General features: G+C 41.0%; 1 protein-coding gene across 1 annotated transcript in view; it reads left to right on the forward strand.

Annotated features, from left to right (window-relative positions):
- CACNA1C (calcium channel, voltage-dependent, L type, alpha 1C subunit) overlaps window positions 1-16,034 on the forward strand; it is a gene marked incomplete at its 5' end in the record, with an annotated part of 196,950 nt that overhangs the window by 85,753 nt on the left and 95,163 nt on the right. Inside the window, 5 exons of the mRNA XM_009875416.1 lie at window positions 4,444-4,470; window positions 6,537-6,697; window positions 7,485-7,710; window positions 13,780-13,987; window positions 14,802-14,922. Of these exons, the coding sequence (XP_009873718.1) occupies window positions 4,444-4,470; window positions 6,537-6,697; window positions 7,485-7,710; window positions 13,780-13,987; window positions 14,802-14,922 (743 nt within the window). The remainder of the gene's footprint in view (window positions 1-4,443; window positions 4,471-6,536; window positions 6,698-7,484; window positions 7,711-13,779; window positions 13,988-14,801; window positions 14,923-16,034) is intronic.

The following is a 16,034-nucleotide window of genomic DNA, read 5'->3' on the forward strand; positions in this document are numbered from 1 at the left end:
AGAGCTTAAAATTATCTGTTTTCACTGAAACAATAAGCTACTTGGCATTTTCACCTTGGCCAGGATTTCCATACATTTGGGTGACAGTTCAATTGCTTTTCCACCAAAGAGGGTTAAAACAACAAAACAGGATAAACCAAACTGAACAACCTACACTGGCTTTCCAGCTGAAAGCAGTGTGTCCTGAAAGTACTATGAACAATGGAAGCTTTCCCTGGCAGCTGAACCATCAGTGATTTTTCCCTTGGTGCTTTTCTGTCTGGGAAAATAATTCCTATGCAGTTCTTGCACTAAGCAGGGTAGGAGCCAGTGGTAAAGACTAAGAGTCAGTTTGCTTGCAGGTTTGCTATAGTTGCTGCTGATTTTCACCTAATGAGGAGATAGACTCCTTCTGTGAGGACCAAAGTCCCCATCACATCAGGAGCCATGGTAAGAAAAGTCTGCCAAAAGCTCTGAAACCACTGCTGACTTACAGCAGGAAAACACATAGGATCAACCCTTATGTGTCAGCCTCAGTTACTGCTCTCCAATTTATTATGAGCTTTTGATATTCACAGTCAGCTCTAGAGATGTGTCTAAAGGACAATAGCATGCCCTTGTGGAGGAGGAATTATCTTCCTGCTTTGACTTCTCTGACAGGTCTTGCCTGTGACTTGCCACAGGGAAAGCGAGATTATTCACTAAATGCTGAAGTGCTGGCCTATTTTCCCAGCCTGTGAGAAAGCCTGTTGAATAGCAAACCAGCTCAACTTTAAGCTAGACAGATCCATCCTTAAGGATGTTCTTACTGCTGCTGGCCAACAACCACCTCTCTCTTAAAACCAGCATTGCTCCTGATGGGTTGGCATGCTCTCCAGTGCTTCTGCAAGAAGGGCAAGAATGTTAAAAAAACAGAGAAGAGGCATCTCTGTGTGGACTCTGCTGAAATTCAGTGACTGCCTCAGCAGGAGAGTCTGAGTCCACATCAGAACACAAGTTCTCCAGAGCAGGTCATCTGTTCTGTTTTGCTGAAAACTTTTAATTAATGGCTAGAAATGAGAAATGGTTGTTGCATGTCCCTGTACAACTCCTCAGTGTTAATTGCATTATACAGAGGATAGCAGACAGAAGGTTGGAGGCCCACTGTTTCAGTGTGAATCGCAGAGGCATAGCTGAATTTAGCCCTAACACTTTATTAGGCTGAGAGATTATCAGGTACGCAGCATACATTCCTGAAAATGTCATGTCACTCTATGCTCTTGTCCCAGTAATATGTGGAAAAAAGGAACCCTAGAGTGGGTATCTTCTGTTCAGGGATCCCAACATCCTGACTAGAAGCAATGAAATGTCACCAATAGAAATAGAGAGAGGGGAAAATGTTGTGCTACTTGACTAGTAACTGTGTGAATACACCATGTCACATTAAAGCAGAACCAATATCACAGCAGGACTGTGTTCTTGTAGTCCTAAATCTGTGCACAGTGCAGCTTTTTGGATGTTCCTCAAGCTTATGTATAACCCAAAGGCATAGTAAGTAAATTTCTGTCTGGAGAGCTTCTACTAGCATCCAAGGACTTTTGTAAGTCCTCATAATGATAGTTGCCTATAGGTGAGCTCATAATGTAAAAGTAGTTGTGACCAGAATGCCAGATAATTTCGTCATCATGTTTAGTAATTTCTTCACCTAGAAAACACCTGTAACATGGCCTTTGTGTCATGCTTGGAGACCTACAAGATTGTGTCTATCATTACACAAAGTACTCAGTCCATGTTATACAAGTGCATAGTTTCTCTCCTCTGGTATCCACCATAAGCAGAAAAACAAAGACTTCAGCTCTCAAAATGTGAGATAACTCACTACATTTGAATTTTGCTGGTTATCCTGAGTTTATGTGGATAAAATCTTCAAATTTCACTATTAAGATATCTGGTACACAGCTATGTAAAGTTAAAATTCTTTCAGAGAATTGAAAGATAGCTAGTCAAACAGTAGAGGTTTGATTTTTGTGTTTGTCTTTCTAAAAGAAAATCTGAGTTACATGTTTCCTATGACAAAAACAGGCAGTAGTGATCTGAAATGTTTTTGTATAGGCTTCTCTATCATGATTTTAAATAATAGTTTCTCAAGACATCTCAGAGCTGGACACAGATGAGGACAGTCTCTCTCTCCCAATGGCATAAAGCTTCCAGGATAACAGGGATGTAAGAGATCCATGTGTAACTTCAGCAGAGAATCTGGTCCACTCTGAACCCCTGGCAGGTGCCAGTTTGGAGTGTCACAAAGAGGCCATGGCAAGGCCCCAGGTCCAGACTGTTTGGCAGCTACTAGTAACACCATAAAAACATATTTTTGTATGGCATAGTTACCCCAGTTCTGAAAGACAAAAGATTCTTGATCCTTGATCATAAATGTCATTTGAAAAACGTGTCTCAGATTCGAGCATAATGTTTTCAGAATCAATTATTGTACAGTTTGTGTTTCCAAAATTCCATTTCACTCTTGGATTCTGCCTCTAAATATAAATCTCTTCCTCCTTCCTTGTCCTGTTCTATATATATAGCACACCCACTTGTGATAAAGCCTTCTGCCACAGCAGTTAGGCAAGGGAGGGGGGAGAGAAGGCTGGAGCTAACCTGTGGGAGCACTGAATGCACTTGGCTGCTGCTCCTGATGCTCCAAAGATATAATTATCACATGCATGATGAGTACTACACCTGCCACATCTCTTTTGCTTAAATAAATAAAAGATTCCTTAAATGCCTCACAGCTCCCTTACTGGAAAACCATTAGCCACAGAGGTCACCAGAGGACTTCACACTCTGCTCTTCACCTTCCACCAGGCATGTTCCCTGTGACATCTCTCTTACTCTTTTTTTCTCCCCCTGACCCAGCCTTTTTGTATGAAAGTCCTCGCTCCTTTTCAGTGTCCGACTTTTCACCTCATTATGATTTTTTCTTATTTTTCCTGTTGCCTATAAATCTGATCCATTAGAGCTTGCAGGTGACGCTTAGCAAGGAAGAAGTCTCAGTGAGAATTTGGGATAGCTTTAATGTTAAGGATGAGCTTTGTAGGTGCTCCACTCATCATACTTGTTAAAGCTTGCTTTGTCTCTGCAGCATAATTTAGCATTCTGTTCAGCCAGTGCATTATTTCTTTATCAAAAAGAGTTCTTGGATGTGTCTGTAACCACACTGCTGCATAGAATGTGGCCTAGACAAGCTGCCTGTGACACAGCATGATTTTTTCAGTGCAAAAGCTTTTTTTTTTTTTTTTGGCTTGGACCATCTGTTGGTGAGATGTTCCTATCACTAAAATCTCTTCCACATAAGGAAACTGACCCATTACTGATTACTTGTCAGCGACTGATATCCTCAAACAGGGGCATGACCATTTTTAAGACTGCAACAGAAAGTAGTGCATCCGTTTTTAAGCCAGTAACAGTAAGACCATTGCTGACTGTTGTCAACAAAATAATCATCACAGGGAACCTTAAGAAATGCTTCAACCCAGCAGAAATATCTTGTCCATAGTCACTCCCCAGATTCTTATTTCTTCTGTTATTTGTGGTAGGTTTTGCAGCTTCCTAAATCACCTCTGACTCCTGTCATTGCAGACACATAGCTTTATTTCTCTCTGTGCACCATTATGTATGTACCAAAACTGTCAAACGGAGCAAGGTAGTCATTAGAGAATTGGAGTCTATCTATAGCCTTGCCTATGAATTCTCATAAAAGGCTAATGAGATTATTTATGTAGGTAAGTCCAAGTGCATGGAATTTGATATTTAAATACATATATAGTGGGAATATGGCCAGATTTTCAGGAATACTTAACTCCTGAGATTTCATTGATAATGACAGAATCTCTTGTTATTCAGAACCTTTTGAATTCAAGCTAGTTTGCATAGCTAACAAAGACAAATAATTGTTATTAACTAAGTTTGAAAATATCCACCATGCACTGGTTTTCCTTCAATTCTGGAAAAAAGAAAGCATTGTTTTCCCTGTGGTTTCATGATGTGCTTAAATACTCTGAAGTGACAGGTGATGTGTGAAAGCAACAAGTCTGTCTGTATAAAGTCATATGTATTTTAATATAAGAAAAAAAACAGGTGACTAAAAGAGTCATACTTGAAAAATAAATTTGATAGCAGATGGAGAGTACCCCTAGAGTTAGGCCAGCCTTTCACCCAAGAGAAAAGCTAGTTCACTGATGTCTGTAGGTGGTAGAATCCCATCATGGCACAACTCGTGCATCATGACTCCCGCCAAAAAACAAGATTTGTCTATCACGTAATTCTAAGCATGCCTGGTGCCTATATTTACTTACAGAGGATTGAGGAGGAAAACAGCATTCAGTAAAAAATTGAGCTTAACTTTGTTTCTTTCTGTTGCTATTTTAATAAAAGCCTGGGAGGTATGGGACAGCTTTAGAGACTTTAATGGCAATTCTTATCTTTCAGGCATCGGATCTCAAAATCAAAGTTTAGGTAAGTAAAATGGACTTTTTGTTTCTCTCATTTCCACTGGATTTGTTCCTTACTTTGTGAAATGGCTTACTCCTGCATCTGTGGGACACAATGGTGATTCTAGGAGATACTGACAAACTTGCTAGATTTTAGTCAGTCATCTACCAGAAAGCAAGATCCTTTTTCTTAGTTTCATACTGAAATAAGGCACAGGGACTGACAATATTTTGCTCAGAAGTACCTATCTGATTGCTACCTACATATCTCGAGGCACAAAATGTAAAAGTGGAGAAAAAAAAACTTCAGCCACGTAATTATACTACATCCATCAACATCAGCCCTGTCAGCTCAAGGTTCTCTTTCCTACACTTTATCTCACTACTCTGCTTTGCTTGGTGGTAAATCTTTCAACTGATGAGATTTGCATCTTGTCTGTGAAATTTTCCCTTTCACCATGAGACATGTGGGGTTTTTCTGGTGGTATTTGTTTTACTGTTGACTTCAAACTTTCGAAAATGTGAAGGAGTCCCCAGGTGGTCATCCGTGGGTTTCTGCTGGAAAGGCTGACTGAACTCCTGGAACCTGACTGCTGAGGTCCCAGTCCTTATATACCTCCTCACTAGGAGCCCAGCTGTCTCCATAGTGGAACTCAAAGTCAATTTTATAAAAAACTAAATTAATTTTCAGAACAGCTGGAACAAGTGAGAAACTCTGTCCTTCGGTTTGCCTAAATAATGAATAGTAATGTAAATTCAGGAATGCACATATGCATACATACTGCCTGTATGCATCCCTGTGCAAAGTGTCGCGTACATGATCACATTCTGATGATGTAGGTGTAAGCAAACACAGAAGAAGGTGTCACACGCATGCCCATTTGTGAATGAGTGCACACAAAAGTGTGGAATTGCTGATGATTTAACAACAACATGAATGTCTAAGTGTTGTGCCCGTTTTGAAAGCTGGGGAGATCACTTCTTGTCCCAAATCCACTGCAAAACACACAACTCTAATTAAATGTTTGTGCTAGATAGACTGGATGCCTTTGTAAATTGGATAGCTAGAACAGACCTGATTTGATTACCTGTTAAAATATTGTTGACCAGTCTGCCATGTTTGCATTGCCTGGCTTTAGTTCATGTAGACACTGAACCCTGACCTCAAGCATGGCCACAGTTTATCACTGAAAATAATATATGAGAAGAGTAGCCAGGAAAAGTTCTCTCTCCCTATAATATTGTGGAAGTGTGTTTCTCTTTAGACACACACACATGCGTGCACACACACATATATGTATATAGTATCTATATAAAACTATTAGAGTTATTATACAGTAGCAAGTGTTGCCTGGAAACCAGTTGCTATGCAAGTCAAATTCTAAAGAGTAGGAGGTGTGTAATTAGCTTTAAATATCTTCTGTGGTTAGTAATTACCCTCAGAAATCAGTGACACAAGGGGATGTGCTCATGAAAGGCAAACTTTAAAAGGTCGGTTGATTAGCAAATGGCATCCTTAGTTCCAGGCATGAAGGTGAGATGCTGAGGTGTCCTAAGTTTTATTTTTCTGTTCAGTTAGCCCTTGTATTTGGCTTACTCCTGAACATTGCTGAATGCTGGAAATGTTCCATGGATTTTATTTGACCTCACCTCTCCAAGGACTTAATCCAAAGGTCCATGGTATATAGTGGATGTCTTTTCTTTGACTATCCTGGGGCTGGGCAAGGCCGTGTTGCAGGCCATGCTGCAGCATTAAATACAAGAAGAATAATTATTTTTATGGGAAATGAGGTAAAATACCTCTCAGAATAGCTGCGATGGATGTCTTAATCAGATTAAGACATTGCTGAAGAGGTTTATTCACTCCTAATTGTTGCAAATTGGCTTAGAACTAGCTTTATTCCTATAGCAAAAGAAAGGATGATGACAACTGTTGACTCAGAAGAGAACCAAGAGAACACTTCTCAGCATGAGCTTTTAAGTTATTCTCTATCACTTTTGAAAAATACCTCAAAACTAGAGTCTCTCTTGACAGAGATTTGCAATAAGGATCCTTATCTGAAAAGAACTTTTTCTTTCCAATTTTTCAAGTCGTTACTGGCGCCGATGGAATCGATTCTGCAGAAGAAAGTGCCGCGCTGCTGTCAAGTCCAATGTTTTCTACTGGTTGGTGATCTTCCTTGTGTTTCTCAACACCCTTACCATTGCCTCTGAACACTACAATCAGCCAGACTGGCTCACGGAGGTCCAAGGTGAGGAGAGGCTGATGGTTCTGTTTATTGTGGTCGGTGTCAAAAAAGGGGGCTGAGGGAGCAGCTGACGCATTAGACCACACAGTGTAAAAGGAGCATGCACAGCTCCAACTAGTCCTCTGTCTCTGGAGGATCTTAAATAATACAATGAGAGAAGTTTCAGAGAAAATAAAACTTCCTCATTTCCAGTCAAAGCTATGTTCCACTGAGTGTAGGTGACATTAGGAGCTTATGCTAAATATATATTTGCAGCAACTGGATTTCCAATTTATGGATAGTCACGGGGAGCCACAAGTTCTCCAAGATTTCCCCTGAAATGGCATTTATGATAAATTCTAGTTGCCAGGGAGGTGAGGAAGAGTGATTTGTAAAGTTTTCTTCTGTCTGCAGAACAGTTGAATCCTCACTGGAGGTGAGAGCAGCTGAAAAGCTTAATTAAGCAACAGTAGGTAGCACAGCAGTTCTTCTATTCCCACTCTCATCTGCAGATGACAAGTGTGATGGGAGGTTGTGCACAGGAAAGCATCTCCCTGCCATGGAGGTTGTGTGGTTGTGTAATACATTGCAGCTGTATGTGCAATTCATAAGGATTGTTGCAAGCACCTTTGCAAAACGTTTCTGTGAATGAGGTGGCCATGCTTTCGAAGTCCGTTCTTTGACCCAAGCTTATATGAAGTTAACCTGTCAGACTGATCCCAGAATGGGTTTCTTATAGGCAAGGGCCAATGGTTAGCTGTGATAGTCTTGACTAAGTTTAATTAATCTGTTTCTGTTTGTTTTTCTTGAGACACTGCCAATAAAGTGCTGCTAGCTCTTTTCACGGCAGAGATGCTGCTGAAGATGTACAGCCTTGGTCTCCAGGCATATTTTGTGTCCCTCTTCAACCGTTTTGACTGTTTCATTGTGTGTGGAGGAATCCTGGAAACTATCCTGGTTGAGACAAAGATCATGTCACCACTGGGCATTTCGGTGTTGAGATGTGTTCGACTCCTAAGAATATTTAAAATCACAAGGTACTTTTGTGCTTATTTGGGAATAAAGAAGGGCTACTGCTGAATGTATAACATGTATAGGTGCAAGTCACTCACATCCCTATTTTTTCACTTTTTCTACCACTAAATGAGTAATAAGAGTGCTAGAATGGCAATCCTCACCTTCTGAAGTCTCTGGCAAGATGGGGAGGGCTGTGCAGACTGGATATCCCTGATGTGAGTGGTAAGGATTGGTGAGGAGTCTGGCATAGGGGACTGGAGACACTTGATACCACCCAGATAGTTAAACTGAAATCTGGGGTTCTTATGGTTCCCTGCAAAAGACAGAGTGAAAACAAAACAGCAGATAGCTTTATGACCTTTTCTGTTGCTTTATGGTGACAGAGGGAAGCCTGGAAAACTGCTTTGAGCCAAAATAACATCTGACTGAGAAGCCCATGCCAGCCCCAGTAGATTCAACAGTGGCCTGAGTGGGAGATAGTGTCAACACCAGCAGCTATAGGCAAAGGATGTTGCCAGTCCTCCTCCTTCAGAGGAGCCCAGCACGAAGAAGAAGCTTTATGAACAAAACTGATGTTTCCAAACTCTGGTCACCCCTTTTTCCTTTGCCTTCTTTCTCCTCTCCCTCTGCAAAAAGGTGTGGTGACGTCTATTACTGCTTCCTACAGTCCTGTACCTCCAAGACACCAGCCTGGTGTGGCAGGAGCTTTTCAGCTTGAGGGGAGGTTACAGGAGAGGTCAGCTCCCCACTTACCCAGATGGGAACTCTTGGAAAAAATCTATCCATGTGCCCCCCTAAAGCAGCACAGGGTCTGCCTTTTACCATGTGGACATCAGTCAGCACCTTATAAAAAGCTTGACTGAGGTGGTGAAAATGCGTTTTCTGCAAGCTCGGATATGAAAATGTCCCTAGAATTGCTATAAAGTCCCCCAAAGGAAATTTCTGACAAATTTGAGATGAAAAATACAGTGCACAAGAAAAACAAGACCAAAACTGGAAGACAGTCAAGATGGCAGAGCTGAGAGGCAGAAAAGAATGACAGGCTTGAACTTGTGCATCATACAAGATTTACCCTTTAAAGCTCCTGAGCCTCAGCTCTCTGGCAGGGTGCATGGTTTTCAAGGTCAGATGGCCGAGACAGAAAATTGGTTTACAGTCGCAGAGAGGTGCCAAAGCAAGCCTACAACTATTAAAAAAAAAAAAAGAAAAAAGAAAAAAAAGTGATCTCTTTAGACTTGTGATCATAAAAGAGGGAAAAATGTTCCAGCTAATGAGAATTTCAGGCAAGAAAATTGTCTTTTCCCTTTCAGAAATACTGGGGATCTCCGGTCTGGTGACTGTTTTTCTTGGATCTTTGGGTCTGAAAGTTATCATCAATGTGTCCCAGGCCTGGTTTCTGAGGAAACCAGTAGCTATTTCAGTGATTGGGCAATCATATACACACAGGGCAACATACAAATAGCTATAAAATCACGACCTTCAACATAGCATCCTGGAGAGGTCATTATTTTTTCAAGATATTTCTCCACTCCTACACAAAATACCTTAATCTAATTAAGAGAATTCTCTAATAAAAAGGCAAATGCTGAGAGAATATTGTTAATAATTTAGGAAGCTTGAGCTATTGGAGTACTAAAATATTCCTAAAGCTTCTGGCAGACATGTAATCTTGGAACCAACCAGGATTAGGACTAGTTATATTTACCTACATTCTGCAGCAGAACTAAAATACAACTTGCCTGGAACCAAATGTTACCTGGAAGACATTTCCTGCAATTGTATATGGGTCTATGTGTAAAGAAGAGAGCTGAGGAGTAACTCATAATGAATAATGTATTCTTCCTTCCCTTTCCCTTTCCCTTTCCCTTTCCCTTTCCCTTTCCCTTTCCCTTTCCCTTTCCCTTTCCCTTTCCCTTTCCCTTTCCCTTTCCCTTTCCCTTTCCCTTTCCCTTTCCCTTTCCCTCTCCTCTCCTCTCCTCTCCTCGTCTCTTCCTCTCCTCCCCTCGTCTCTTCCTTTCTTCCTTTCCTGTTCCCCAAATCTTGGCAAGTAGGTTGCAGTAGTCTGAAATTTCTGTGTGGTTTTTAATTATTCACCATTTTCTTCATGATTTTTCCACTCTGTGGGTGAAGTTCACCCTTGTGTGGAAGGTCCTGGCACAAGCCTCCAAAGCGGTATTTTAGGCCCACTCATGTCTTGCTGCAGGAGAGAATATTCTGGCATTAAAGCAAAATAAATACCTCTGATGTTCTCCAGTAAAATACAGATTTTCCCATTATTCACTCAGCTACAAACACAATGATGATTTATTGATGACATTACCAACACTGGTGGAAAACACCACCTGAGTGCAATGATGATCCGGAAAGATACAATCCTAGAAAGCTGGAAAGGGTAGGAGAGATGATTGTGTGATGTTTTATGTCAAATATATATTCATGAACAGTGACTTGAGGACATGGAGTAGAGATGGAAATAGTGACCATCAAGGGCATTAAAAAGGCACAAAACAGGAAAATTACTCTGTTGAGAGTGTATCAGTAGGTAGCCTAATCTTTATATATTTCTGTGGATTTTCCATGGCAAATACCAACAAACTGCACAAGCAAATTCTAGATGCAGGAAGATGGTGCGTTTCTAGGAAAAACACAAATACAGCTCCCTAATATCATAGAAGCAAATAAAGACACCATTAGATGAACAATGCATCATTTTCGAAAGCACATTTAGACTTTCAAGAGCAAACATTTCTTCCAAAATTATAAATACTCTTCAGAATCATTTAGTCTTGTACATTAGACAAGCAGACGTTATCATTTGTTTGTTTTATTCTCCCTAATTTTTAGAAGTCTGTGAAGAAATTCTGCTTTTGCTATGAGAAGACAAATTATCTTTATAAATAGTACTTTACTGCTTTATATATAATTGTATTTAGTCCTTTATACTTAAAAAATGAATTTATTTGCAATGGTATACTGAAATTTGGTATTTTGTACTTAATCTGGCCAGTAGATACATCACTGTTAACCATAAGGAGGAGAGACAGGGCACAGTTTTTTGATACATGCTTTCAAAGTGCTTTTATATTGGATGAACAGTGTGAGATACCTTCCTACAATGAGACTGGCAGCTGTTGCTACTGTTTTAAGCTCTGCATTTGTGATTGTCAGTATCATAAAGACATAATGGAAGGCAACTGAGAGGTGAAGGAAGAGAATAAAATAGCACATTAAGTCATAATCCAGTCTTGCAATCAATTTTTGCGTGAGGTGCTGAACAAACCATTTAACTTCTCTGCATCATTCATCCGTTTTGAAGCAGGGATCACAATCACATCATACTCACTGGGGTTTTGCAGAGCTTCATTCACTGGCATCCTCAAGGGTCTGAGATCTGCAAGTGGGAGATGTTAAGAATATTCATTTTCCCTTAAGTCTGAGGCAGCAGCAATGGTTTCTCTCGTACCTCCCATTTACATGGTGCCTGGTTCAAAATCTTTAATTCTGTCCAGCAGTGCCATGAGATTTATTGCAGCTATTTTTTCTTTGTATATATTAACCAAAGAGGACAAAGTAGTGAGAGACTTTCTTTGTCTGGGTTTCAGCCATTCCTACCTTAAAAGCCTTGGGTTTCATTGAGTAACCCGGGATCTCACTTTGAGGGACAGTTCACGTTAGTTCTACAACCACCTAATGTGACAGATGGTAACCTCAGGTCAGGCTTCTAGGATGCTAAGATAAGACAATTGCTATTTTCACATCCTGTTGAAGTCAAGCCTTCCTTATCCTCTCCTTTTTCCTTTTTCTCTTTTTTCCCCCCTGATTAGTTTGTTTACTTTTCTAATGGTGCTGTATTTCTAGCTAACACTCAGTGCACACATAAAGCAGCACTAATCTTATCACCAGGTCATCTCAGTTAATTGCTTTAAGTTTGATAGTTACTTAAGAAACTGAATCTTAGGTATTGGGCCATTTGTAAGAATTGCAGAGCTGATAAAAGTCTGCAGTTACACTCCGAGATAGCAGGGCTTTTAAGCTTAAAGTGAGTCACTGAGACTACTCAGATGCGTAACAGCTTTAGTGTATGCCTCTTAAAGACACTGCTAGAAAGAACTAGAAAATGTGTTCCTGGCTGACATTGAAGGACTTTGAGAGATATTCTGGACCTCATCAATTTCTGGTTTAAGGATGCTAAAGTCAGTCAAGTTTCACCAGAAATTATTTTTTCCCTTTTCCTATGTCACTTTCCCTTCCTCCCAAAATGTGAAAGTATGTGAGCTGTAAGCATAAACACCAATACAGCGAGCTGTTACATTGCACATTCAGTGCAGATATTTGGTGGCACTGAGCCACAGTTTCCATACCCTTACCTTTGCTCTCTAGTTTTTCATTGCTCATCTCTTTAATTGCAGTTAAACTTTAAAGCATTCTAGTTTTCTCTGAAGTGCTGAAGCTGGGCTGGAGGGAAAACATCACAGCTCTCTTTGAAGCTCAGCCCTTGGAGATGAACCAGTTGCTGAACTTCAGAGGACATGGCAGTGTCCCTCTGAAGATCAGATTGCTAACCTTCATAAAGTGATTGGGCTGCTCAAACATCCCTGACTTCCATGGGACAAGAAAATTCTTTTTACACTGACATTTAGAAAATATTAATTTAACTAGGATTTTAAGAACCCTCGTCTCTACTGACTACACTACCTTCAGAAAAGATCTGTATGGTGAAGGATAAGGCTTCCTCAAAGGACCAAGAGTGCTAGACATGTCTGCCATCCTTCTTAAGTGTTGCTTTTGTCTCCAAGGAAAATATGGCTAGAAGGAAAGTTCAGTGTTACGGGCTTTGGGAGAAGGAAGTGGAGGATGTTGGCCATGGTGGAAACTCAAAGCGTGGTGGTAGGCCACAAGAGATGGTGCTAGAAGGAAGACATGATCACAGACAAATATTAATGGCTTTTTGATCTGTGAAAGCTGCTGAAGCGTGTTAGTAATGTGCATTCAAGCTGACATGATTGAAAGATGACAACTAATCTTCAGCCCAGTCTGAAAACTGTCATGAAAGAGAAATGGTCATGACCAGCTAAGCATTAGACTAGGAGTGTTTGAGCAGATGCAAGACCAGAATGGAAGTTGCTTCATGGGTAGTGTGGTTGATTCTCTATCAATCTTTTTATATAAAGTCTTTTTCCAAGATATGGCTACTCTGCAGGCTGGCAAAGAATGCAAGCAAACCAACATGTTGCAGCAGAGCATGCTGCTGGCATCTCTTTTGAACCCTAAAGTGGATCCACAGGGGCAAGAAAGTCCTTTCCCTGCATCATACATCAGTCTGATCTGGGCACAAGCCTGAATACACTGGCAAAACAGGTCTTAGCCATTCTTTCTCTTGAATGAAGCCCTTCCAAAATGTTCTGCAGCTTATTTGAGGAAGCCTAGTGGGATGATACCCAGAAAAGCAGTGATGGTGTGCCCGTCCAAGAGCAAAAGAACCTCTGGACTTTATCAATGTAGATCTGGAGTGTCTTTTACAGTCCATTTAAAAGGACCTTTAATATCTTTCTCATTCCTTTCAATTCCAGAAAGCTCACAAACCTCTGTCTGTGAGTGAGTGCAAGCACATACTCACACACACCAGGTTTTGGACAAGTTTGTATTTGCATCCAAACTGTTTCCCCATCTGCTCCTGTAAGTTATTACAGGCCATTCTGTAGAGTGAGGTATTCTGGCTGCCATTACATCTGTGAGTGTTGTAATGAGGTTGGTTAGAATGTAACTCAATGAAGCAGCAAGAACTAATCACCGTATATTGAATAAGATTTTCAGAGCCTTAGATGGAGAGGGCTGCAATAATCTTCTGGGTGTGCGTATGGGGTGGGGGCTGGAGGGAGCTGTGTATGTACATGTGTGGTAGTAAAATTACTCATTAGCCACAGTAGGTCTCATTATCTTAGGGAAGCACATCAGTGATTCACTGCTTAACAGGGTGTTTGGAAATGTCTGATCATACACAGAAGGCAACCTGAACTGATATCCTGTGCAGTCCATGAGCACCTGTCTTGGATTGAAGGAATTTTAACTGCCTCTATTTTCTCTCCCAGATACTGGAACTCCCTGAGTAACCTTGTGGCTTCACTCCTGAATTCAGTCCGATCCATTGCCTCCCTGTTGCTGCTTCTCTTCCTCTTCATTATCATCTTCTCACTCCTGGGGATGCAGCTCTTTGGGGGCAAGTTTAACTTCGATGAGATGCAGACCAGGAGGAGTACATTTGATAACTTTCCCCAGTCCCTCCTCACTGTGTTTCAGGTAAGGGCAAGAGCGGTCCCAGTGGAGCCAACACATGGTGTTTACATGGGGCAAGACAGAGAGCAGGTCCTGTACCCTTCCCCTGCAACCTGACAATTCCCGAGACAGGACATCAGGCTAACAGCTCCAGGAGCAAGATGCCACGCCGTGCTGCCGGCAGCGGGATATTTCCTCCCAAAGTAAAGAACAAAAGCTAAAGCTCCTGTGTGTAGCAAAGCCACCAGATCTTAGGGTAGGACAAGAGAATGACCATTGCCATGTCCCAGGGCAGCACCTGCATGCCAAAGCCCAAGCCTGCAGCTGTCCTCCCCCCTCCCATCATTATGGGGAACAAATATGCTCACAGCACCAGAGAAGTCGTCAACAGCCCTTAAGCTGACTGCAGTTTTGGGAGTGATAAACCAAGGACCACGGTTTCATGTGCAAGGTGAAGGAAAGCAGTAGAGAGGGCTGTGCTGAGGGTTGTCTTCAGTGCTATAGGTTGTGTAGTTTATCTGAAACAGCAGACCTGGGAGGGAAGTGCCTGGAAGAGGTGGGGAGACTTCAACACAGTTGTCTAGGAGAGCTTTTTGTCTTCAGACATGATCTTCAAGGGGACATCTACACTTTGAGCACAGGCCCTCTTTGCATTCTCCTTGTTCTGTTCTGGTTTGGTTTTTATTTTAATTTTCTAGATGGACACAGCTATCTGTCCAACCATCCGGGGCGGGGGGGATGTTTTCTAGAATGATAGATATCTTTGTGTTTATGGGGTTTTCAAATTCTCTGTGTGGTCTAACACTGTATCCCTTATTGGTGGGAATGTGTCATTTAGATCCTGACTGGGGAGGACTGGAATTCGGTGATGTATGATGGGATCATGGCTTATGGCGGCCCCTCTTTTCCAGGAATGTTGGTCTGTATTTACTTCATCATCCTCTTCATCTGTGGAAACTGTATCCTTTGATGCTACTCTTTTCTTCAAGTGAGGCTGAATTTAAAGCCATCTGTTACTACTTTGTTATGTCAGAAAGTAATTAATTTCATACCTTACATTTTCACCTGTTCCCTAGGTCTGAATTTTGGCATTGCACTGTCAAAAGATAAACAAGTTTGTTTAATTTTAGCTAGCACTAAGGCATATAAACAGTTGTGAGAGCCAGCTACATGCCAGTTCCACATGCTAGCTTTTATTTAGTATCTTTACACATTTAGTGATTTTATTTTTCATTCCCCTTAATTGTCTCATAGATTTTTCTTTTCTGCCTTCTCCAGAAATTAAACTATGTGTGTACTTACTGTATTTACTGCATATTTTAGCTTTGATTGCCTTTTCAGTAATATATTCCATGTAGTTTCATCCAAGCCTTATGTGGAATAAAAATACATATAATCTACAATATGCGATATACAAATGCTGTAATAGGAGTAACATATGTTTGACATAGTTGATTTATGTGAGATCATGTATTAATTCACGTATAAACTAACAGGAATCGTGCTCCATTTCAGTTGCTGCAATCTGTGTGTTCTTCAAACAGAAAACCGTGTTCTCTGTTATCTTCCAGCCTGTGCTAGTGTTAAGTAACTTTGGTTCTCTCTGGCTTCAAGGTGAAGTGAGGGCACTGTACATATCCCAGGAGGTACAAAGCACATTGCATGATTAGGCTGTGAGTGTCTTTTCACATGAATTTGCATATAACATAGAGCTGTGGTTCTGTTCCATAGCTTAGTTTGCTCCAAATTTGTTCATGTTTAGTTCTACTTCCTTAATAAATGGCCCTCCTGTGTCAGAGGTGACATTACTTTTCATACTGATTCTTCTGTAAAGCCATCTTGTGTCTCAGCCCAGCTCTTCTGGCCTTTCCTCATAATTCAGATCTCTCAAACCCTGTTATTTGACATTTCAGTTGACCTGCATACCCTCTCTTCAAAGTGAGATGGTGCAATTCCACTTATCTCAAGGTCGAGGTAGGCAGTCTGCCTGACAGCTTAAAAAAGCTACAATTTGGATCTCCTTGTGAACTGCAGAGGAAAATGTGAGCCAGCTCTACATGCTGGCTGACTT

The sequence above is a fragment of the Apaloderma vittatum genome, unplaced genomic scaffold, assembly GCF_000703405.1.
Source record: "Apaloderma vittatum isolate BGI_N311 unplaced genomic scaffold, ASM70340v1 scaffold528, whole genome shotgun sequence".
NCBI lineage: Eukaryota > Metazoa > Chordata > Aves > Trogoniformes > Trogonidae > Apaloderma > Apaloderma vittatum.